Genomic DNA, 26,396 nt, shown 5'->3' on the forward strand with positions numbered 1-26,396 from the left:
ACTAAAAATGATCACATAAGATTTCATTCCAATAAAATAAGCCTTTTCTACGAGTTCATTGTTGCCATAGTATCTTAAAATAGAAATGGAGCTAACTCATGAACTGTCAGCTCATACAAAGTGTAAAAAGCCCACCAATGTTAAATTACTGAGATTACACTGCCTCCAGGCAAAATAAAGTTAGTATCAATATACCAATAAATCTATTTTGCATACCATCTTTCATTTGATGATCTCTAAGCATTTTACACCTGGTGGGGAAAATGATGCCCACCAATGGCTATTTCTTTCAGGTTATACTTTATAAAAATACATTTTATTTACATAGAGAAAAAAAATTAATCACAATTAATCGCAGTTTTAATCGCACTGTTAAACAATAGAATACCAATTTAAATTTATTAAATATTTTATGTTTTTCTACATTTTCAAATATACTGATTTCAGTTACAACAGAGAATACCAAGTGTGCAGTGCTGCCTTTATATTATTTTTATTACAAATATTTGCACTGTAAAAATGATAAACAAAAGAAATAGTATTTTTCAATTCACCTCATACAATACTGTAATGCAATCTCTTTATCGTGAAAGTGAAACTTACAAAGGTAGATTTTTTTGTAATGTAACTGCACTCAAAACCAAAACAATGTAAAACTTTAGAGCCTACAAGTCCACCCAGTCCTACTTCTTGTTCAGCCAACCGCTAAGACAAACAAGTTTGTCTACATTTACGGGAGATAATGCTGCCAGCTTCTTGTTTACAATATCACCTGAAAGTGAGAACAGGCATTCGCATTGCACTTTTGTAGCCAGCATTGCAAGGTATTTATGTGCCAGATACATTCGTATGCCCTTTCATGCTTCAGCCACCATTCCAAAGGACATGCTTCCATGCTGATGACACTTGTTTAAAAAAAATTACATTAATTAAATTTGTGACTGAACTCCTTGGGAGAGAATAGTACGTCTCCTGCTCTGTTCTACCTGCATTCTGCCATATATTTCACGTTACAGCAGCCAGTCTCAGATAATAACCCAGCACATGTTGTTCATTTTAAAAACACTTTCACTGCAGATTTGACAAAACGCAAAGAAGATACCAATGTGAGACTTCTAAAGATAGCTACATCACGCGACCCAAGGTTTATGAATCTGAAGTGCCTTTCAAAATCTGAGAGGGATGAGGTGTGGAGCATACTTTCAGCAGTCTTAAAATAGCAACACTCCGATGTGGAAATTAGAGAACCTGAACTATCAAAAAAGAAAATCAACCTTCTGCTGGTGGATTTGACTCACATGATGAAAGTGAACATGCGTTGGTCTGCACTGCTTTGGATTGTTATCAAGCAGGACCCCTCATTAGCATGGATGCATGTCCTCTAGAATGGTGGTTGAAGCATGAAGGGACATGTGAATCTTTAGTGCATCTGGTACGTAAATATCTTGCAATGCTATCTACAACAGTGCTATGAGAACGCCTCTCTCACTTTCAGGTGACATTGTAAACAAGAAGTGGGCAGCATTATCTCCTGCAAATGTAAACAAACTTGTTTGTCTGAGTGACTAGCTGAACAAGAAGTAGGACTGAGTGGACTTGTAGGTTCTAAAGTTTTCCATTGTTTTATTTTTGAATGCAGTTATTTTTTGTACATTATTCTACATTTGTAAGTTCAACTTTCATGATAAAGAGATTGTATTACAGTACTTGTATGAGGTGAATTGAAAAATACCATTTCTTTTGGTTTTTATAGCACAAATATTTGTAATAAAAATATAAAGTGAGCATGTACACTTTGTATTCTGTGTTGTAATTGAAATCAATATATTTGAAAATGTAGAAAATATCCAAAAATATTTAAATAAATGGTGTTCTATTATTGTTTAACAGTGAGATTAATCGTGATTAATTTTTTAATCGCTTGACAGCCCTACTATATAGTTATTTAAAACATCATGACTCAGGTAGTAAAGGCTGATGTTCGCAATACCATAAGTCTCCAAAAATTTGGTTTCCAGAATAATTTGAGATATTATACCTCAGACCTAGAATCTTTGTGTCTGATAACCAAGAGCCTGAATTACCTGATTATTAGCTGGGATGCCAGTCAGGTTCCCATGCCAACTGGCAATTTTGGGGAAAAAAATCTTCCTTGAATGTCTGATAAATTGGATTTGTGCATTAGTTTTCACAATCAAGTGGACAGGGGTAACTAGTGGGTCAACTTGTAGTGAGTCTTCAAAAGCATTCAATATGGTGAATCAGGCGTTTTGTTATGCTAATTGTTCTGATTTGCTAGAAATAAACATGCCCTAAAACAGCTTAAATAAACCCTTAATGGTAGGAAACAGTTGGTGAGCCTCAGAGGTTCAGCTTCAGAGCCACAACAAGTAACATCTGATGTTCCCTAGGGCTCTGTGCTTGATGCTTTATTCTGCTGTAACTTTTTTTTTTTCTTACTGATGTTTTATATAAGGCAATGTTGATAAGGCTGAAATCAGTGCAACAGGGTTTTGCATAAAAGAACAAAATTGGAAAATGGCTAATGTTTTGAGTTTCCACTTTAACAAAATCCCATGCTGTAGCATTTTATAACTAAAAGATCCAATTTAGTAACAACTAGAACTAGAAAAAAACTGGCAAAGGGAAGTAAACCACCAACATAAGGATACATCAGATTCACACAATACACATTTCACTTCTTCTTTTTAAAATTATAAAACTGTGAATGCTAATTTTAGAGATTCTGATTACAGGATTATCAACCCTTTAAGATTAAAAAAAATATAACTGAAAAGCAGGGGCAGCTCTAGCTTTTTTGCGCCCCAAGCACAGCAGGCAGGCTGCCTTCGGCGGCTTGCCTGCAGGAGGTCCGCCGGTCCTGTGGTTTTGGCGTACCTGCCGCCGAATTGCCGCCGAAACTGTGGGACCGGTGGACCTCCCACAGGCATGCCGGTGAAGGCTGCCTGATTGCCACCCTCACAGGGACCAGCAGGGCACCCCCCACAGCTTTTCGCCCCAGGCACGCGCTTGGAGCACTGGTGCCTGGAGCCGCTGCTGGTGAAAAGTGTTTTAAAGTCTACACATGCAGTGAGCAATGTTGTTGCTCACACAACACATTCCAATCAATATAGTTCTCTCTTATTTCAAGATTCATCTACTGAACTTCTAGAATTTCTGTGGCTACTTACAGATTCACAAACACGTTGGCTCTTATTCCCCTATCTGACCACGTTGTGTTCTATGCAGGAATAAGCAAATAAAAGAGGGGGACACAAAGGTGGCTTCATGCGAATTTTGCATCTCCCGGATTCTGGGAGCACACAGGGACTGGATGGCTTCCTGGCAACAGTCGGAGCATCTCCAGAGGCTGCTCTAGTTTGCAGTCTTCTTCAAAGGTTCTGTATGGGTTTCACAGCAGCTCATAACAGCTTGAGTGTGACAATCTTGGGTACATTCCTTCTTCACCCAGCATGCTACTATGCTAGAAAAGCATAAAGCCATTCCAATGGCCCTATACATCCAGGCAATCCCTTACTCTGGGCAATTCCCCATATCCATATGGCCAGTTTTACCAACTTTGGCTTCTGTATGGTGGTTGAACGCTATAGAGGGACAGCAGCAGCGCTAAGAATCAGGGCTCTTGCTTTTTGTTTAAACTTTTCTCTGAAAGTTAACAAAGAAGGTACATTTAAACTGTGGACATTAGCATTTGTTATTCCAAATGACCTCACCTTTTAAATTAATATGCTTTTCATAGATGTCAAGATTACACTTACATAAAAAAAGAAAGGTCAATTATAATCTCAGATCCAACCTATTTTAAAGATCTATTATCCATTAACATCTACTAAACTTTAAGCTCTGTCCAGTTGTGATTAATATGCTTGTACATCTCTATGCACACAAACTTTTCCAACTAGTGCCTTTTTCATTTTGTAGAAAAATTGTGATCTCACAGGACTTCAGATACACATTAGAAAAGTGCCACTTTTGCCAGATGGTGCTGCAGCTCATGCTTTGCACTGCTGTGTGGAATTCAGCTCAGCTGTCCTTCCTGGCGTCTCTGCTCTCCACATAGGCTAACAAGGTGATGTAACGGTGGCTGGGTTTGCTGAGCGATTCCCTAGAGGGATGCCTGGAGCTGCTTGGTCCTCATAACCAACAACAGTCTGGCCTGCTAGCTGACTGTGCCAAAAGTCATTCCCCTTGCTCTAAGGAGCCCTCTATTGGCCAAGAGGGAGCTTCACCCATTAGGTTTAGCTGGGCAAGGAGTAAAGGATATTCAGATTCTCCTCTTGATGTACCACTTAATAACAGAGCTTAAGGTAAGTTACTGGCTCTTATCCTTGCAAAACTGCATTGGGTAGAATAGCTGAATGTATGTTGTTATACTGACTAACCATTGCATTCTGGTTTCTGTTTGCATCAAGCCATCACTGCGTTCAGGTTTCCATATGTTCCACAATGTGTCACAATTTTAGGAGCAGACATAGTCTTCGCAGGAAGGTAAATTTATCTGGCTGGTTAGGTCAGGCTGGTAAGGAGGAGATCTGTAAGATTCGTGGGTAGCTGGGACCAAAAGACATGCCAGCAGAGACTGTGTGGAGTCTACTAGGCAGACTTTGGGGCGGCAAGGGAGAGTGTTGCCCCCGCCAAACTGCAAGCCTCAGGGGCAGGCAGTCTGAAGCCTTGTCTACATGACCACTTTACAGCGCTGAAACTTTCTCGCTCAGGAGTGTGAAAAAACATCCCTCGGAGGCAGCAAGTTTCAGCACTCTAAAGCGCCCATGTAGACAGTGCACCGGCGCTGGGAGCTACGCCCCTCGTGGAGGTGAGTTTTTTAGAATGCTGGGAGAGCTCTCTGCCAGCGCTGCGCCGCGACCACACATGTCACATTAAAGCACTGCTGCAGCAGCGCATTAGCATTGCCAGTGTATACTAGCCCTAAATGATAGAAAGTAATTGTCGATTTTTCTACAGTTGTTTCAGTTGTTGTATTCAAGAGGTGGTAACAAAGTTACTAATATCTTTCTTTGAGAAGATACTGAGTTTTTTAGACAAAGGAAATGCAGTAGGTCTAATCTACCTGGATGTCAATAAAGCACTTGATACAGTTCTCCAATTTAACTAATAATTTCTCATGTGGAAGATGGGGATTAATATGAGAATTGAAAGGTGGATAAGGAACTGGTTAAAGGGAAGACAACAAGCAGGTCATACTGAAAGGTGAACTCTCAGGTAGAGGAAGGTTACTAGTGGAATTCCTCAGGGATCAGTCTTGGGACCAACATCTTTATTGCTGACCTTGGCCCAAAAAATGGGAGTGTGCTAATAACACTTGCAGATGACACAAAGTTGGGAGGTATTTCCAATACCGAGGAGGACCAGAATACCATACAAGAAGATCTGTAAACTGGAGTAATAGAAATGGGATGATATTTAATTGTGCAAAGTCATGCATTTAGGGACTAACAACAAGCATTAACTGTGGACCTATCAGTTGGAAGTGACAGTGGAGGAGAAAGAGCTGACCACAGGATAACTATAAGCCATCAATGTGATGCGGCCAGGAAAAGGCTAACACGGTCCTGGGGTGCATCAGGCGAGGACTTTCCAGTAGAGACAGGGAAGTGTTAATACCATTATGCAAGGCACTGGTGAGACCTCTTCTGGAATACTGTGTGCAATTCTGGTCTCCCATGTTTAAGAAAGATGAATTCAAACTGGAACAGGTGCAGAGAAGGGCTACTAGGATGATCTGAGGAATGGAAAATCTATCTTATGAGAAGAACTTGGTTTGTTTAGTCTAACCAATAGAAAACTGAAGGGAGATACAATTACTCTGTATAAATACATCAAAGAGATGAATACCAGGGAGAGAGAGGAGTTATTTAAGTTAAGCATCAATGTGGACCCCAGAACAAATACATATAAACTGGTCATCAACAAGTTTAGGCTTGAAATTAGGTGAAGGCTTCTAACCATCAGAAAGGTGAAGTTCTGGAGCAGCCTCCCAAGTGGAGCAGTGGGGGCAAAAAACTTAACTGGCTTCAAGACTTAGCTTGATAAGTTTATAGAGGGGATGGTATGACAGACTGCCTACAATGGCATGTAGCCCATCGGTGATTGCCTGTAGCAAAAAACCCCAACAGCTGGAGATGGGACACCAGATGGGGAGGGCTCTGAGTTACCTGGGAAAGAATTCTCTGTAGTATCTGCCTGGTGGGTCTTGCCCACATGCTCAGGTTCTATCTGATCATCATATTTGGGGCCGGAAAGGAATTTTCCCTTGGGTCAGATTGGCAGAGAGACTGGGGGTTTTCGCCTTCCTCTGCAGCATGGGGAATGGGTCACTTGCAGGTTTAAACAAGTGTAAATGGTGAATTCTCTATAACTTGAAGTCTTTAAATCATGATTTGAGGACTTCAGTAACTCAGCAAGAGGTTAGGGGTCTATTACAGGAGTGAGTGGATGAGGTTCTGTGGCCTGCAAGGTGCAGGAGGTCAGACTAGATGATCATGATGGTCCCTTCTGACTTTAGTAAAAGTATCTGAGTAAGAATATACATTACAATTTTAAACCTAACCAGTGTTCTATAAGTGACTTGCCACAAGATGTCAGAATATGTTAATATTAGAGCTGAGTGGGTCTAATATTTATTTAATTTTCTTTCTTGCTATAGGAATTAGGTAGAAATATCTGACAGGAGCATTGTAAGTTATGCAAAAACACTAGAGTTTTCAGTTGCCTAAGTAGTCCCTGGAATCACGATTAAGGTGGTGCACCCACCCCCCCATCTGAAATGGCACCCCTGTGGGCAGGCAGGGGAATTTGTCTCCGCCCTCCCAATGCGCAGCCCCATTGGCCTGACTGGAGCCGCCGCTCCCCCACATATAGAAGTCAAATTACACCTACGGGAATCTGTCTCAATGATGGCTCTAACCTTCTCCACAGAGGTGGAGCATGGCTTAGTGTAAGCCGTGTCTAGGCCGGATGGTAGCTCTGGTTGGGTAGCTATTTTGACATTGAGGTCTGTCAGCCAGGACAAAAAAAAAAGGCAGCTTATGCTTGGGCTCAGCTATTAGATGCCCTTTGTCACAAAGATTCCTGCCGTTTGTTTGCATTCTTCACGGTGGTTTATTTCATAAAGTTGCAGCATTTGAGACAAACATGAGAAACAGACATACCCAAACTTACTGTTACTTGCATCTAAGTGGCACCTTAATTAGTGGCCTTATCTAAAACCTACTGAATGCAATGAACAGCATCCCTTTGACTCAGCGGGCTTTGAAAGGACCTGCAGACCTTCACTCAAGGGATTTATTCCCACTTCCATGCACAAACGATTTAATTCAAACAGTGAAAGTCAACAGCAACGTAAGAAGTGAAGAGTGTCCTTGTTAATCATTTCAAACTTTAAAAAGTATGTATATGCTGGTAAAACGTGCCTTGTGCTCCTCCTGAGTCCTCTGGCCCGTGTTCGCAGCACTCCTGCCACCTGCATCTCCCGTCTGCTCCCCGAGGCTGGGGGTGAGCTTCCCTCCCTGCTCCCCACAACTTCTACCCCTGCAGTCCCCCTCCCGTGGAGCTGCCCCTCCACAGGGGGTGCACTGGTGCTGAGCTACCCGAGTGCCCAGCCCTGGGGCCCTCTGTTGCTGGGGGGGCCCCATGCCAGGGCACTATGTGTTTCATGGTAAATCCGCTCCAATGATGATCCCTTCTAGCCTTAAAGTATACAAGTCTGTAAGTGGAGGTGCCGGGGATGAGGGAAGGGGGAGGAAGATTGTAGAGAGCAAGCCCGCCCAGCACTCACCCACATCAGTGGCTCCTGGGCCCCTCCAATGGGGCTGGGCCCAGCTCCCTGCTCCAGGTGTTGCACTGGTTACAGCACCATCCAGGTTTGGCCTGGCCATCCCCTGGCAATTGACCACCCTCCATCATCACCGCTCACTAAAATTGGGCCAAAGTTGAGTGGTACTGCAACCCCCTGTGCCAGGTTGCAACACCCATAGTGGGGAGCCAGGCTCAGCCCCAGGGGATGGAAGCAGCTGCTGCAGGGTGAGTTGGGGTGGGCTTACTCTCCAGTGCCTCCATCCAAAGGACCTCCTCTCCTAACCGGGCCCACAATCCATTTAGAACCTTCCTGTGACCCACTGATGTGATCTGCCATTTGGCAAACACTGTATTAGACCTTGGTGTGCTGGAAGAGAATTCTGGGTATTAACATGCAATCAGCTTGCCACGCACCTCTTTTTCCATGCTCAGTGTCCTGAAAACAGCGATTTTTTTTCACCAGAAACTAAATTTGCAATCAAATGAGTTTTTCTCTCCTGCAATTAGGCAGTATATTTCCACCATTGCCTGCTCTTTGCCTGAGTCATTAAGGGTGTTATGAAACACGACAAGTCCCATCCCCAGATAGAAGTCCATTACTATTCACGTTCTTTTGGGGCTACATATTTATTCAATTGCCACGGAAAAGCCTATTAAGTTAAATGAATGTACCATGGCCTGATATGAACTTTAACTGCAGTGTAGACATTCTGGCTTGGGCTGAGCTCTGGGAGCCTCCCACCTTGCATGGTCCTAGAGTCCAGGCTCCATCCCGAGCCCAAACTTCTACACTGCATTTAAAGGAGCTCCTTAGCTCACACCCCACGAGCCTGACTCAGCAGGCCCGGGCCACCCACGGGTGTCTAATGGAGTAGACATATCCTTCCTTTTCTATTGCTTCTTAAGTCGAGGGGTTTATTTTAATATAAACAAATTCTCTTATCGGGGTGAGGCAGCCTGTCACAAACAAAAAAACAACCATAATACATCATTGATTACGGGTATACAACTCACACTGAAGCCTGTATTTATAAGTCTGTCTCAGACACTGTATGTTACATAATACCTCTCTATTTCTGATGCTTCTGTTTCTTGTTATTTATCTGCCAAGAACACCGGAAGTTTGTTTTGAGCAATTAAAGGTTTAGCAGAAAAGCCAGCCCTTTTATTTCAGGATAACTTTGTGCCATGTGCTCCCAAACAGTTTTCTTCAAACACCCACATGCTGCTTCTTTGTATAAAAATGTCAGCCTTGCACTGTTTCAAATTACTTCAAGTCAATGGACAATGGAAGATAAATAACTAATACTTAGGACTTTTTAGTAATAGGGCTGAAAGTGCTTTACCATGATGGCCTTAATTAGCCCCATTTTACATATGGGGAAATGGAGGCAGAGAGAGGTTAGGTGACTTGCCCAAGGTCATGCTGGAAGTTACTGGTAAAGATAGGAATTCACTGATACTTCCAGTCAGGTTCCCAATCCACTAAACCATGCTGTCTCAGAAAGAGAAAGAAAATCATGATTTTTTTTTTTAGCATAAGATCCAGATTTTCTACTAAAATATTTTTGACTTCATCTGGGTTTGAGTGGCAAATATCCCTGTTAAACGAGCAGACTTTCTCTATGTGTACCACAACAATTAAGAATTTGACCAAATCATGTTTCAGCTCACACACCTTCAAGACAGAGTTGACTCAGTGGAATTGATAATTTCCTTACTATCTGAATGATTCTAAGATGGTATAAAGGAGAAAAAGTTTTACATATTTCCAGGTCTGTGATAGTCTTTGCGCAAGACGATGAAACATTCAATGATTCTGAAAGATAATACATACACAAAACAGAATCTCTATTGTTTCAGTAGAAAGGAGTTTTTTGAGTGTAACGTGAGCGTGTAAATGAAAGTTAACAAGACAAGTTGCATTGGCTACTGAAATTTACAAGAAATGCCTGCAGCGAGACTGTATGCATTAAACTTAGATCAGTGCTTGAATAACCTATTTCAACATTTTGGGGATGAACTGTTGCTTTTCTATATTAGAGAATGGATACAATTGTAGAAAAGGCAGTTTAGCTACATTTGAAAAAACAGATTTCTGGCAAGACTTTTTGGAATGTTGTGACGTTATCGGATTAAAATATGACTATATAGATCATTGTTGCAACCACTATTATATATTTGCAATGAATCTTGTACAAAATGTGGCTTGTAAGATATCTGTGAAAAGATTATGATTTGCTGATTATGCTATCTGTATGCATACATCATTTTTGTATTTGAAGTTATAAGTACTGGCTCTATACCTGGATTTCAAAATGTTTGCTCCTGGGGTAACGCCAACGAAGTAGTTAGCCAGCACATCTTGGAGGGACTATTCAAATTGAGTGGCCCATCAAAAGGACACTTAACTCACAATGGGAGATGCCCATCTACACTGAGTGGATTGTCTTATAAATGTGCTGTCTGGAATATAGGTAATGGCTTCCTGCAATGACTGAGTGAAATTGGGCATGAACATGTGACTTGCCCATGTGACTCCAAACATTCTGTAAAAAGCTCTAATGTGCTACTCTTTAACTGCCCTACGTAGACCTTGCTGACACATTCTAAATGATACCTAGTTTGTACTGATATAGTCCCATTTGAAATCACACCCCTCTAGTGTGCTTTGCTGGTGCTGTGTAGACAAGCCCCAAGAAAAAATTAAAAAGGGCTTTTCATTAATGAAATATTTTTCAACACGACCACATGACCTCTATCCTTATGACCCTCGAAAGCTGTCACAGACTATAAAAGTGAAATGTTTAACTACCAACACAGTATAACCCCATTCCACAGGCTAATTTAGGAATATCAACTGCTACAATGCAGTATGTGTAAATAAATCTCAATTCCTTACTTTCGAAACTATTGATCAGCCAGAAATACCATCAGCAAGCTTTGCTGAATCACTGAAATGATCACAGGAGAAACATTTTCTTAATGCATTTCTTACTTGGAACGTTCAGTCAGTTCCCAACTGAAAGTGTGTAAGATTTTATATAGTCTCTGAAAATTCCTTTTGAGGACCAGTTGTGGAGGGGCCCACAGGATTTCATCCGATTTGAATAGATATTTCAAAAAGGGATATTCTAACCTACTATAATAAAAACCAACAAAACTGTATTTTACAATAAGACAAAGAGATTCCACGTTAGCACTGTTATTACTCAGATGTTACTGTCATGATTTATAGTATCTCCAGAACACTGGAGGAATTCTATTAAATTACAAAGCTATTACTTTATTGAGTATAAACACATTTGTAAGTATGAAGAAAAATAGAAAACCACCATTTAATATCCATCAGATTGGAGGGTTTTATCACTAGAAAACCATGATTGGAATTCTGTCTACTTCTATTCAAAACACCGCCTACGAGTAATGATAGCATGCTATGTCAATACAAAACACATTTTATAATGTTCGGTATTCTATGGGAAATTCCCACCCCAAAACCCAAGTCAGTAATTATTACATTATATATAATAAATCATTCATTCAAAGTGGATGCTTCCAGACTAAAGCATTTCTACAAGTGTGCATGTATCTTTGTGTCTCTCTCACTTCCTACCGCCATTGGTTCTAACCCTGAGGCATCCACACTGAAAGGATGAATTGAAAACAAGAGATAACAGCCATTGCTTAGCTGCAGGAGTTTAAGTAGGGCTCTCAATTTAGGTTCAAATTTGACAATTTGAAAATCTTGTCAAAGAATTTGAGACAGAAATGGCAGAGATCACAAAAGTCACTGTTCACTGAATTTTCCGCTGGTGTTTCTTGCAAGTCTTTGACACAGCCAAACTACAAGAAAAACCTCTTCCAATTTTTGATATGGAGATATGAATCCTAGTTTTCAGACTGGAAATAAGGCACACATTTTTAACAGTGAGGGTAATTAATCATTGGAACAATTTGCCAAGAGTCATGGTGGATTCTCCATCACGGACAAATTTTAAATAAAAATTAAATGTTTTCCTAAAATACATGCTCTAGAAATTATTCTGGGGAAGTTCTATGGCCCGTATTATACAGGAGGTCAGACAATATGATCACAATGGTCCCTTCTGGCTTGGAATCTATGAAAATTACCACTCTCCTTTCTCTCCTTCGAAACACCGCAAGCCAGCTGAGTCCTCACTCTGCCCTCCTCCCTCCAGCCTGGGGCAATCAGCTGACTGCCATGTTCAGGAGGCAGGAAGGGAAGGGGAGGCTGCGCCCGAGTCCTAGCTCCTCCCTGCTCCCAAAACACCGCAAGTCAGCTGATTGCCGCGGGCAGGTGGCAGGGGAGGACGGGGAGAGGCGCGCCGAGTCCTCGCTCCTTTCCCCTCCCTCCTGCCTGGGGCAATCAGCTGGCTTGCGGCGTTCGGAAGGGAGGGGGAACCTGTGCGCCGAGTCCTCGCTCCTGCCCCCTCCCTCCTGCCCCCAAAACAGCACAAGCCAGCTGATTGCCGCAGGCAGGAGGCAGAGGAGGAGGGGGAAGGCACTGATGCGTGGGGTCTGCCGGCGGGCGGGAGGCACTGGGGGCAGCATAGGGAGGCTGCCAGTTGTGGAGAAAGCAGGCAGTCAAACAACGTAAGAGTGGAGCATTGCACAACTTTAAATGAGCATGTTCCCTAATTGATCAGCAACGTAACAACGAAACAACGTTAACCGGGATGACTTAAAGTGAGGAGTTACTGTATTTCTATTGGGGACATATAGAGAAAAAGTAAAGCGATGAAGTCAAGTTCAAGTGGTTTGTAACTCACTACAAAGCCTGTTCAATCTACAGTATCTACTTTATAATGCATTCTTACAGTTTAGGATACTGCACTCAAACGAAAGGCTCTAAAGCCCGTAACGTGTAAGGTTATGGCAGATACCTACACCACATGTACAATACAAATACACACTCTGACGGTGTTAATGAAGAGAGAGACAGACGTAAATAAATTAGGTATGGAAGTGTTTTGGCACATTATAAAACTATTTCAACATATGCAAATTTTAAGTGATCAGTTCTTTTGACTGATTTTATAGTCATTAACCTGAAGACCACTGAAATCTGTGCACTGCAATAATTAGACACCAGGTTGATAGGCACCTTAGATCTGCCTATCTGAGGGTGAGTAGAGGTATCTTCGCTGCTCCTTCAATTGTAACTGATACCATATGCCTTTTCTTCAGCTAGCATACAGGTGAACATTTAAGAAGCTGAATATTTTTAAAGTAATCAATTACCTGATAGCTTCATGAGGAGCTCAGATGCTGCCTTGACGGACATGTCCTGCCTTAACACATTTGTCTGCACTTCCTGTGGCTTGACAGTCTCCTCAGGGATGCTTGGGGCTGAGGCTTCGGGTCCCTGGTTGAACACATAGCTGGACTGAGACAAGGTTGAGCTTGCAGCTTCTTCATCCCGAGGCTCGTCTTTCACTTTAAATGTAGCAGTCAAGGGCTCTTTTTGATTTGCAGCTGTCAAGGGAGTTAAAAGGCTGGACTTAATGAGATGTGTAATGCATAATCTCACAGCAGCAAGAAACAGGAATGAACTGCAACCCAAGGACAGCTGGAGCAGGTATTGGGCGCTAGAACATGACACACCATTTAGAGATGGCTGGTGGGGTAGGTACGTATCTGCACCTCTGGTACACAAGAGCTCAGTGTGCTGAATCTCAAGGAAACGTGCATTTCCCACTTCTCCCTTTCTTCTTCTGCCCCTGCCCCCACAACAGTTTTCCATTGCTTGTGCTGTCTTGTATGTTTGCCACAAGCCTCATAGACACCTAAGGATACCACTTCACATAATAGCCAATTTGACACAACCCATAACCATTTAGTTATGAAGCTATTTTTAAAAAACTGGATATAAAAGAGAGGAACAATAAAAGATAGCAAGAAAGAAGGCAGAAGAGGGGTGCAAAGGGAAATGAAGAGAAGAGCAAATTAGTTACCCAAATGGTTTGTTGTAATAATCTTACACGTGTGAATAGAAGGATTTTTAGCGGTCCCAAACACTTCTTGGGGAAAACAGCCCTGAATTATCAAAATATTTGGAGATTTTGTTAAAATATCCTTTTAACCCCAGTTCTCACCCTGAAGAAAAACCAAAACAAAGCAAACAGGTTTTCTTTTTAAATAGCTTTTTAAATGCCTCATGTAAGCAACTACTGCTTCTAGGAGCAAGGTCCATAGATCTTGATGCTGCTTATGTTGGCTGGGCACAGAACCACTTTGGCAAATAGCTCTTCAGTTAGTAGCTGCTAGTGTTAGATCCGTGGCACTGGATGTAGTCACCTTGGTGAAACCAGGGACCTGGATACCACTTAAACAATATTGCCAACCCCAAACATTCTAAACTCATGAGTCAGGCCCCCTAAAATTATGAGAATGCCTTAAATCATTAGATTTATTTTTAAAACTGTCATATTATTTTCCCCCTGCCTTTTAATTTTTTAACCTTTAGGCAAAGCCACCTGCCCCCAATTTGCTCGTAACTATCTCTTGTTCAAAATTCCACTTCATGTGCACTCAAAAATGCAGGCCTCCCTGTTGCAGGCAGACTCTCCTTACCAGCTCCCCAGGGCACTGGGGAGCTGCCATTCTATCCCTCTCTAATCCCATACCTACCCAGGAACAGAGTAAGCAGCTCCCCCACAACATTCAACCCTGCTGTTGGGGCAGTCTCTTCAGCCTTAGTCGACTAAGTCTGGTGCTCTGTGGCCAGCACTGACTCAATAAGTCACTCGCTGAGCTTTGGTAGTGTTGTCTTGCAACATTCGTGACTTTGTCATGAGTCTTGCAATATTTGCTTTAAGGATTCTCATGCCTTCCATCTCATGAAATTTGTCCCTTAGGCAAAATGGGTGTCATCTCTCATTTCTGCCTGGGTACCTGCCAGTTGTTATAATTAAATGAAAAAAGAACCAACTATTATGTTGATATCACCACAACAGCTCCATTTAACATTCCCTGTCACTCTAACTTGAAAGAAAACAAAGAGGATTCCAAGATAAACCAAGCCTATATAGAAGAGTAGATAAACATAAAGAAGGTTTCCAGAGCGATGGATCTGCACTAGGATAAATTAAAATTACAGGTAAGAAAACTAATCTGGTCTCTCTTCAGTCCTGGTTTCACTGCTCTAGACAAAATTCATCATAACACGTGGGAAGTAGCACGCAGTGACCAATCACCAACCACACTGGGAGAAATAGTGAACAGATGTCATAGTCATTACAAATAAAGAAATCAGAAAGTTTTCAACAGAAGCTGCTGACCAAACCAATTCACTTACTGTGTATTTCTCAGTGCTCACAACACTTATGATTGAAAAAAGGAAAAGGAATGATCTGCTTCAAGTGAAGCTTGGTGTTATAAGTTGGGCACAGTGAAAGACTGGTCTGTGGTCCAGCTACGAGAGGGTTGAAAGTATGAATTTAAGAAAATAAAAGAATCCCCACTCAACCTTCCTGCTGAAGGGAAGGCTGCAAGAAATGAGATCTACAGAGCCAGCAAATAGACACACCAGGTTGAAAGTGACTCTAATGAATGGCTCTAGTACCACACAGCAATAACCTCGGGCCCCAGGATGCCTTATAAGTGGTGCTTGTGAGCTGCAACTACAAAGGCATGAGATAGCAGGATGCAACCAAAGCCAGCAGTGGGAGATGTGAAGATCAATGGCATGAAGTGCTGAGACTGGAAGCTAAGTAAGCTAAGAAAGGAAAACTTTCTATATGGAACCCTAGAGTTTATAGGAAGAAAAGAAAGGAATAATTTTTTAGCTGGGATCCCATAGAGGCTAGAATGCTTGAGTGACTCAATAAGTGAATACTTACTAAGATTCCAGGTGGAAAGTTGCGGGCATTGGGGATCAGGAAGAACCAAGGAATTCTGATTATTCAAATTCACTATATTTGGAAGGCTCCATTGTTTGACTTTGAACATTCACACCCTAAAGGGAAGCTGTGATGAGTAAAGGGCTAACAGTCTGACTGAGAAGTATTCCTCGCTATTTTTGCTATTGGGAAAGTTGCAGGGAGGGGGGGTACCTAGAGCTGAACTTCAGCAAACTATATATGAGACCCTAGTTCACACTTGCAGATAGCCAGGAAGTTTGTAAAATCTGCAAACTCTCAAAAAGGAGCAAGTGGTGAACAGATCTCTTTGCAGGAAGAAACTATATGGCTGAGATCTGTTATTGACTTTTCAGAATAAGATCCCATTTGCCTGATAGTTTCTGTTTGACTTATTAGAAAAAGACTGTTCATGGCTTGGAAAGAGAAATACCATTCTCCTGACAGGATAGAATCTAGCTGGGTCTCCGGTGGCCTCTCCTCAAAGGATCTGATATATTACAGAACATCAGTTGTCACTCACCATACGTGAGGTGCTGTAACACAATTCTGTTCTGTTTCCAACTCCTTGTGTACTCAATCTCTGCCTCAGGAAAACCAAATAGACTACCACCCAGGCTCCCCACTCCAAAGATATTCGCCTCTATGGGAACTATTGCCAGTAAATTCTCTGTGGGTGTTTGAGATCCTCAATAAGGATCTGAATTGAAATATACATTGTCAAAGTGAAACCCTAGTTCCATACGAACTAGGGTGGTGAAACTGTAGTGTAGGCATACTCAAAGGGAAGGGATATGAGTGTTAAGACTTACCTCTGAGCAACAACCAAGCAGGTGCAACACTCTATTTAAATTCATAGTTATCCAAATCATCTTGTTTAGGAACATTAAGGCAAATTGGAAGTAATAGTAGAAGTGAAGGGTTCAAAAAAACTTAGCTAATTACCCCCACCTTCTCTTAAACTGTTTTGAACCTAAGTGCTTGGGAGGGACCTTTAAGGAAACCATAGAGTGCTAGTTCACACACAAATATTGCCAGAAGAAATCCCTTCCCTCACCACCACTGGCTGAATTACAGCTAGTTCTGAACAGTGAACCCAGAAAAGAAACCATGCAGAGTAGGAGTGTGACTGGCCATAGGGAGAGATGCACAGAAAAATGGGGGCTGCTTGTCTGTGTGGAGCCCGCTGAATGAGTTTTCCTACCCTTACTGGGAACCTGCTTGCAGGCTCCTTGGTGTGATGCAGGTTCTGGTAGGGTGAAGACAGGAAAATTTTGGTTTAAAAACACCTCTACTACTGTCCTCAGAGCCATCCCACTGTTTGCCAGCAACATGGAGCATGGCCCATTGCAACAGAGGCATGATCCTGAAGAGAAAGCAGGTCACTACCAAGTGCCAAAACCATCCTGCTGAACCCACTGATACGTCCCTAGTCTGTTGTGCAGCAAAGTGAGACCCACTGCGAGGGCCCTTTCCACCCTACCAGATGAAGACTAAGCTAGAGGAAGAGGGGAGGAAATGACTTCTTTTCCATGGGAAAGTCTTTCTTGCAGAAGGCTCTCTCACAGGGAACAGCAGACAAAACATCTGCTCTCCTCCATGAAAGCAGAGATACACCTCTACCCTGATATAACGCTGTCCTTGGGAGCCAAAAAATCTTCCCGCATTATAGGTGAAACCGCATTATATTGAACTTGCTTTGATCCGCGCGCGCAGCCCCGCCCCACTGGAGCACTGCTTTACCGTGTTATATCCGAATTTGTGTTATATTTGGTCACGTTATATCGGGGTAGAGGTGTACTAGGGAAGGGGCAGTTTGGCTTAGCAAAAATGCTGGTAGAAGGAGGTTTCAAAGAATGAGCAAATGAAACTCTGCCTTTTTGCCAGTGGATCTGACTGAAAGGCCCATGAGTTATGACTTCTGCTCAGAGAAGTAGATCCCATCACAGAACAAACAGAATTATCATTATATTTGTTTCTGGGAATAATAGTTTGTGCACATTTTAAATCTAGGTTGAAAATATACACTTTCTAGAAGCACAGGGTTGTATATTCCTTGCTGTGTCTTGGGGAAATGCGCTGGGAAGCAGTTTGTTGTACTAAAGTTCAAATCACCCTTCATTAGCTCAGACTTTGCATTCCTATATACTGCTAAATTCTGTGCGTTTCTGGGAGGTGTAAAATATGAGAGATTTGATTTTGATGATGCCAAGAAATTCTTGGATGTAAAACAGCAATCTATTGGGGAAGGGAAGATGAAGCTGGTGATATATCAGAAGTAGAGGTTATTAAAAGCTTTTATTTGTCCAACTTTTAATTAACTGTGCTATTGCCCTTTTTGGGTTTTATTTTTAATTAAAGATCTAGACGGAAATTATGAAAATGTGAATCTGAAGAGACACTTCAAAGAGCTATCTTGACATCAGGAATATCTACACTGACAGCAGCATTATGGAATTTACAATGTTTTTAACTTAAGGACATGACCAAATATTTGCCAGCCATGTGTGCTTACATATTCTATTTGAAATCTCTGATTTGGGCATAAACTATGAACTTTAAACATATGCAGTATATTCTTTTCCTTGGAATTGCTAAAAAAATATGTCAGTTATGACAATTTAATTGGGTGTACTCTTTATTATTTTAAAAATAACCTTTTGAAGAGTCTCCAAACCAGCCACTTCAGCACTGTTGATCGGAAACTTTGCCGGGAGATTTTGATTGACATCACATAAGTACAAAGGTTTTCAAGAACCCACACAGTATGGATAATCTTTCTAACTAATAATGCAAATTACCTAATTATGTACTATATGTAGCAGTCAGCTGATTTAGTAGTTTATTATTCTATCAATGGATTCAGCTGAGAAAACATGAGTACAGAGTTTAGTGTTTTGCAGTCATCAGAATCCCAAGACAGTATTATTTCCTAAAATGTGTATCTTCATGTGGCTGTGATAACAGTTATGAATTAAAAGGGATTTGCCTCCCTCCTTAAATACAGACTGTAGTTTCTTTAACAAGCAAGGCTGGCCAATCTTTATATATTGATGAGTGCTCCTGTTAGCTTTTCCCCCATATTAGAGTGTTTTTACATGAGCAATTTGAACAACATAAAAAGAACTGTAGAAGCAAAGTACATCCTAAGATAAAAAGAGATGTTGTCTAGGGCAATGCAATTGGGTGAACACAAGGAGGAGAAAGGGAATGAAGTATGCTTTACAATTATTGTTTCCACACAAAGTCCCTTTGAAATCAGTAGATCAAGAATGACATTTATTTCAATGGGACTCGTTTATTTTAAAATGTGATGAAAAGTAAACACCGCACATAAAACTAGCACAGTAAGGGTGTTATTATACTATGCTAGCCATGGCAATTTGGCTTATTGTGAGAAAACACCGTTTTATAACAATAGGAAACAAATTTTTAAAAATTATTGAAAGGGCAAAAATTTTCCACACAGATACATACTTTGAATCGGTTAAAATTTAAACCATAAAAATAGAAACTAACATTCTGCAGATTAAGTTACAAATGCAGTTACAAGGTTTCTGTATGGAATTGATGTACAGAAAACTAAAACAAAATGAAAAAACATGTTGGCCCTGATTCAACAAAGCACTTAAGCACGTGTTTAACTTTAGGCCTGTTTGCACTAAGTAAATGCAAAAAAGTAAAACCCATGCTTAATTGATTTGCTGGATCGGGGTCATTACAGAGAGTCAAACAGACTACATGATCATAATCAGTAGCTAACAAGCTAAAGGGAAATTATTAAACTGGAGAAGATGGGGATTAGTAGAAGAATTATAAAGTGGGTACGAAACTGGCACAAGGTTGTGCTGAAAGGAGAACTATCAAGCTAGAGGGAGGTTACTGGTGGAGTTTCTCAAGGATCAGGTCTTGGGACCAATCTTATTTTATATTTTAATTACTGACCATTAATGAAATCGGCTGATGATAAAAAGTTGGGAGGTACCATCAAAACAAAGGAAGGTTGCGATATTATAAAGGAAGAATTGGATAATCTTGAGGACTGGAGCAATAGAAATGGGTTGAAAACATGGGTACAGAGTTTAGTGTTTTGCAGTCATCAGAATCCCAAGACAGTATTATTTCCTAAAATGTGTATCTTCATGTGGCTGTGATAACAGTTATGAATTAAAAGGGATTTGCCCCCCTCCTTAAATACAGACTGTAGTTTCTTTAACAAGCAAGGCTGGCCAATCTTTATATATTGATGAGTGCTCCTGTTAGTTTTCCCCCCATATTAGAGGGGGAATCAAAGTCATGCACACAGGGACAAATAAGAACTTCTGCTATCAACTGGAAACAACACAAGAGGAGAAAGACCTGGGTGTATTAGTCGATCACAAGATAACTATGACAAATGTGATGCGGCTGTGAAAAAGGCAAATACAATCCTAGGATGTATCAAGCGAGGCATTTCCAGAAGAAGTATTAATACCATTGTACAGGTACAGCAAAGACCTCATGTAACAGAGTGGGAATTTTCTGTAATATTTTGTATGAATACTGTAAGTCCCTCAATTTCCCTTATATGCTGCACGGTCATCTTGGGGATGGAAAAGGGCTGTTTACTCTCAGGCAGGCTACCCCACAGTATGGATGAAGCCTAGCTGTCTCAAGTTTGTGGCCCATGTCACTGGAGAGTCCATGAAGACAATGGCAAACCCGACCCCGGAACATTTGCTTCCTAGCAACTAACGATTGTGGATGGTCAAGAAGCCAGTCATGTTTGGCCAGCTGGAGAACAAAGGACTGAGGACGGGCCAGGTGTGACTCGCTGGGGAATTTGCACAAAGAGGACGGCAGGGGACAGAGCAGGAGCTAAGGAGGGACACACTGCTTGGCTGGCACTCTGGGCTAACCAGAATGGACCAAGGTGTAACTTTCTTCTCTCTGTGCTAACCAAGATCTTTCTATGCTGTATTCCACACATCTAATAAACCAGGGATTCTCATCCTTTTTCTTTCTGAGGCCCCCCCAACATGCTATAAAAACTCCATGGCCCACCTGTGCCACAATGACTGTTTTTCTGCTTATAAAAGCCAAGGCTGGCATTAGAGGGTAGCAAGCAGGGCAACTGCCTGGGGCCCCACATAACAGGGGGCCCCGTGAAGCTAAGTTGCTCAGGCTGTGGCTTCAGCCCCGGGTAGCAGGGCTCGGGGCACTGGGCTTCAGCTCCTCACAGAGGGGCTTTGGCTTCCTTCCTTAGGTACCAGTGAGTCTAATGCCAGCCCTGCTTGGTGGACCCTCTGAAAACTGCTCACGCCCCCTCCCCCAACCCCAAGAGGGCCCTGGGCCCCCTGGTTGAGAAATGCTGTAATAAACCGTACTTTTTTACAACACTGGCTGAGAGTCACTGCAGATGCTCAAGGTAGCGATGCATTACCACCTTTGGGTGTATAAGTCTCCCTCAGATGTCCACCTCAGGTGGACTCGCTGAATGGAGCTCATGGTGTGAATCAGGGTGCTGAAGGCTCTGAGGTTCAGTCCAAAGAGGCGGTGAAGCTGAATGGCTTAACTCTAATGAAAGAGTGAGGCCCTAAGGGGGTCTGGCACACTGAAGGAGTCCTCCCAGGGATTGCTCCAAAGCAGTTCCAGAGCACTAGGGCTGCAGATCTGTGACACCTCACTTTAAATATTGTGTACAATTCTGCTCACCACGTTCCAGGAAGTTGAATTGGAACTGGAACAGGTGCAGGATGATCAGGAAATAGGGAGCCTATTTTCTGATGGGAGATTAAAAGGGCTTGGTTAATTTAACCTAGCAAAAAAGATGGCTCAGAGGGGACATGATTGCTTTCTATAAATACATTATGGGGAGGAGTAACCACCAGGGAGGGAGATGAGCTATTTCAGCTAACGGACAATGTTGGCACAAGAACAAATGGACATAAACTGGCCATGAATAAATTTAGGCTGGAAATGAGAGGAAGGTTCCTAACCATCAGAGGAGCGAGGTTCTAGTACAACACTTCAATAGGAGTAGTCAGGGCAAACAACCTTAGTTTGAAGATAGAGTTTGCTAAGTTTGTGAACAGGATTATGACCAGGTTCCCTGCAATAGCTGGGGACAAGACTCAATGACCCAGCAGGTCCCTTTCAGTCCTATGCCCCTAACCAAACAAAAATCCTTAGACCAGCCTCATTTAAACTAGAACACTAGGAAGCACTAGCACACACAGCTTGCAAGTATCTTTCTAAATTAAACTGTTTTGACTCTACATGATAAAATCTGGAAAGTATTTCAGGGGTTTTTTTTAGGTTTTGGACTTCAAAATTGCTGAATCGGTTTACATCTTCTATTTCAGAAAAGGTGAAACAAACTAAAGAGTCACATCTAGCCGGACAATTTCTCTGGAAAGAGTCTGTCACATGCCATTTGAGAAGTCAAAAGATTTATATTCTTGAAAAGTTAAGAGCTGAGAGTTAATTGTGTCATTATAAGAAACTAATCAAAGGGACTGGATTCAGTACACTAACTGAAAAACCTGGAAACAGAAAAAATACAGCTAATATTTATCAGACGTGTTAAATAAAAGAGCACTGCTACTGCTATATAGCCACGCATTTTGCATAGGTAATAGCACCAACTAAGCATATAGTATTTCGAATTATGTTTCAAAATATCAACCCCTCTGGAAAATACATTCCTTCCCCTTTAACATAGCTTTTCTTGTATAGTAAACTTGGTGATGGTGGCAGTACATTTTCATCCAAATATGCACACACACAAAATTACAGATACATCTCACTCCCCGAGTGACTTTATAGCATGTTGCTAGGTAACAGTGCATACAAGTCAGGTTTCAGGACCTTTAGTAAGTCACCATAAAATAACTGCATGGGTCTTTTTGCATGAATAATGTACATTTGTATCCTTTTTCTGATGCCAACAGATCAGTCATTGAAAACATGATTGTCTGCCAAACTGTAAACAGCTCCCCATCAACTGTTACATGAAAAACAACAGATCAGAATGTTGTGGGGTTTTTTTTCCAGTTATCAGGCTTTTTCGCCTCTTGCTTTCTGCTCTCCATTTATGCTCTAAGCGGCCATCATGAGCTCTATTATCTACAGTGCAATACCGCTGAGGTCTAGAGAGCCACTTACTGCATAACATGCTCTTAAGCAACACTAATCTAAACTAGTTGTCAGAACCACAACAAAAAATGGGCTTCTTCTAGGGGTTAAGTTTGAAATTCAACAGCAACAAAATAAGGTGCAAACAAAAAATGTTTTTCCATAACAAAAAAGGGGAAAAAAGTCAACATGTACTTCTAAAATCCAGACGTTTCCATAGCTTCTTTTGAAACTTAATGAGAGCTGTTTGCTATTCCCATCCCTGACTTCTCATTCGTCTTTTCCTCTCCCTTTTGCTTTGTGTCAGGTTGGCTCTACGAACCCTGAGACTTTATTTTCCATCTCTCCTTGTTCCATCCTGTGTTCTCAGGTAAGAGTCTCTGTACTCCCAGAGGTACAAAGATCTGGGGCAGATGAGGACACTAAGCCATTCCAAAAGACAAGACTGAAGTGTGACTGAGCAAAGGGACATTAGACCAGCGCTTGATCCTCTGGTTCACCTAGCAATGACATTTACTGAAATGCAAGTCACAGTTCATTTAAAGGAATGCAGTGACCAGTTATTCTCCATTTAAAAGGGTATTGTAAACTTCCAAAGGGCAGAAATGGCATATGGAAAGCACCTTGGGGACTGCCATCACCATGTAAGGCAGAACTGATTCTCTACTAACCATTTTTTCCCTTCCTCTGTTTCACATTTTCAAGCCCAAACTTTGAAGATGTTTAGCTAATGCCTCACCCCTACCTCTGGCATATTCCCAAAACTGAAATGTTCAGTCAAACCAACAATAAAAGACAGAAAATACAACAGATTCTCTCTAGGCACATACACTCAATTTCATAAAATTATTCTGCAGGCAACGCTCCGAGGAAGGGGGAAAAAAATAGAAGCATGGTCTGCATTAAATAGGGATTTCAATTAAAAACAAAGGTTTTCAGAAGTTCTTCACGTGCCTCTTAGGCTACCAACATTTTGATGATAATAATCAAGAAAATGAAGTAACATCTTCCATTCTTTATTAGCATTGATTAACTAGGCCTCACACACCCCTGTGAAGTGGGGTCAAGCATTATAAGTCTCCCTCAGATTTAAGAGATGGTAAAGAGCTGAGGAAGGTTAAAGGCTAGATTTTCAGAGATGCTGGGCAACAATAGCTCTGACTTCAGCTGCAATTGTGGATGCTCAGCATTTCTGAAAATGGTACCCAAGAGGACTAGTCTGTCGTCACATTGACGAATCTGGAGTTTCTAGTCCCAGCCTTCTAATACAATAATTAGGTGTGACCTCCAAAAAAAAAAAAACAACCAACAATTTCCTGTTTTAAAGTCAGGTGAAAAAAATAAATGTATGGCAATTCCAAGAATTAATGGATGCAGACCAAAGGGGGTTCTTAAGGTGAGAAGGAGCAGCAGCTGCTGACTGCCGTTCAGTTACCTGACAGCTTCATGAGAAAGTCTGATGCCATCTTGACGGAGATGTCCTGGCTGAATAGTGATGAGGCTGTATTGGCCACGTAGTCAGAGGAGTCTTTCAGCTTTGTGTTGTTCGTGGCTCTGTCAACAGTGCTGAAAGCAAAGGATTTAGCTGAGATGCTGTTGTCATCTTTGGGTTCTTCCTTTATTACTAAAGGTGGGTCACCAGCACTGGCCTGCCCAGCCACCTCAAGTGTTTTAGACACAGATGCTGTCCCTGTAAGCTCAGATCCTCTTTCCCTCTGTTGTGCAGGGCAGGAATCATTATTTAGCTGCGGCGACCCCTTGACTTCAGTTTCTGGGATTTCCTCCTTCACTTTGGCTTCTGTCCTGAGGAAGTGCTGATGGCAACGCATGTGGAGTTTCAGGCTGAAGTGGCGTGAAGAAGTGAAAGGGCATAGCTGGCATTGGAAGGTTTCTCCCCTGTCTTGGTGCTGATGAACCTGATTATATGGTTGAAAACAAACACATACATTTAAGGAAAATGTTATAAAGATATTCTAACGGTCTCTCCCATATATCTGTCTCACACGCATTTTTATAAATACGTCAATTCATTAGTGAACATGTCATTACAAGACTCTTGCTAAAAGTTCAATTTCTAATAAACATAGTATGGCACCACCTAGGCAGCAAAGAACGTAAGTTCTAGACCCAGTTCAAAAACCTGGTATGTCCTGTTTCTGCACCATAGAAACCAGAAGTCCTTTTTACACGAATCAACCTTTATGATCTGGCTGTAATGGCTATCATCGTATAAAATTCTGACTCCTCAATTCAGACAGGCAGCTGGTTCTTGGACAAGAACCTTATTTATTGTGTATTTTGTTAAGTGTTATGCCTTTACCATTCTGTAAATAATATATTTCAGTGCAAACTTTGAAAATGCTAACTTATATAACAAATACTGTAATCAATTTAGGTCCCATATTAATCCTCCATTATGAGAAAAACACAGTTCTTGTTTATATCAAATAGTCACTGAAATAGTTTGTTGAGAACTAATTCTAGCAGAAAATGAAAGATTCTGTTATGACATGATATGATAAAGTGTTTGCATCACATTCTGATTTATCAAGTGTTTCTTTTATCTTCCATATTTTTAGACTATAAGTTCTTCCACTCAGGGACCATGTCTTCCTGTGTGTTTGTACACTGCCCATTACAATGGGACTCCAACCCCACTATGGCCTTTGGGAGCTAGCACTTGGGTGTGTGTACACACACACACACACACACACACTCTCTCTCTAATTTGTAGATTAATTTAGTATTCATGACAGGGAGGGAACAAGCATAATTAGGGCCCTACCAAATTTGTGGCCATGAAAATTGTGTCACGGACCATGAAATCTGGTCTCTCTCCTCCTCCCACCCCGTGAAATCTGGTCTTTTATGTGCTTTCACCCAATACTATAGAGATTTCACAAATTGAGGGGCCTGACCCAAAAGGGAGTTGCAGGGGGTGATCACAAAGTTATTTTAGGGGGTTCACATTATTGCCACCCTTACTTCTGCACTGCCTTCAGATCTGGGCAGCTGGAGAGTGGCGGCTGTTAGCTGGGCATCCAGCTCTGAAGGCAGCACCCTGGCAGCAGCAGCGCGAAAGTAAGGGTGGTAATACTATACCATGCCACCCTTACTTCTGCACTGCTGCCTTCAGAGCTGGGCGACCGTAGAGTGGCAGCTGCTGACTGAGGGCTCAGCTCTGCAGGCAGCATCACAGAAGTAAGAGTGGCAATAGCATACCATGCCATTCTTACTTCTGTGCTGCTGTTTGCGGCAGTTCTGCCTTCAGAGCTGCTGCTCTCCAGCAGCTGCTGCTCTCCAGCAGCAGCACAGAAGTAAGGGTAGCAGTACCGCAACCCTCCCCCCCTTACAATAACCTTGCAACCCCCCACCCACAATTCCTTTATGGATCAGGACCCCTAAAATTATAACACCTTGAAATTTCTGATTATAATAGCTGAAATCATGAAATTTACAATTTAAAAAAATCTTATGACCGTGAAATTGACCAAAATGGACCATGAATTTAGTAGGGCCCTAAGCATAATGACAGCAAACTTTCCCAATGTAGTTTAAATT

At 41.7% G+C, this 26,396-nt stretch overlaps 1 protein-coding gene across 1 annotated transcript in view; it reads right to left on the minus strand.

The window, feature by feature from the left end:
• ZNF827 (zinc finger protein 827) overlaps positions 1-26,396 on the minus strand; it is a 130,760-nt gene that overhangs the window by 55,730 nt on the left and 48,634 nt on the right. The window contains exons 5-6 of the mRNA XM_045017998.1: positions 24,271-24,751; positions 13,102-13,335 (exon numbers count right to left, since the gene is read on the minus strand). Coding sequence (XP_044873933.1) covers positions 13,102-13,335; positions 24,271-24,751 — 715 coding nt within the window. The remainder of the gene's footprint in view (positions 1-13,101; positions 13,336-24,270; positions 24,752-26,396) is intronic.

Source organism: Mauremys mutica, chromosome 5, assembly GCF_020497125.1.
Source record: "Mauremys mutica isolate MM-2020 ecotype Southern chromosome 5, ASM2049712v1, whole genome shotgun sequence".
Classification (NCBI taxonomy): domain Eukaryota; kingdom Metazoa; phylum Chordata; order Testudines; family Geoemydidae; genus Mauremys; species Mauremys mutica.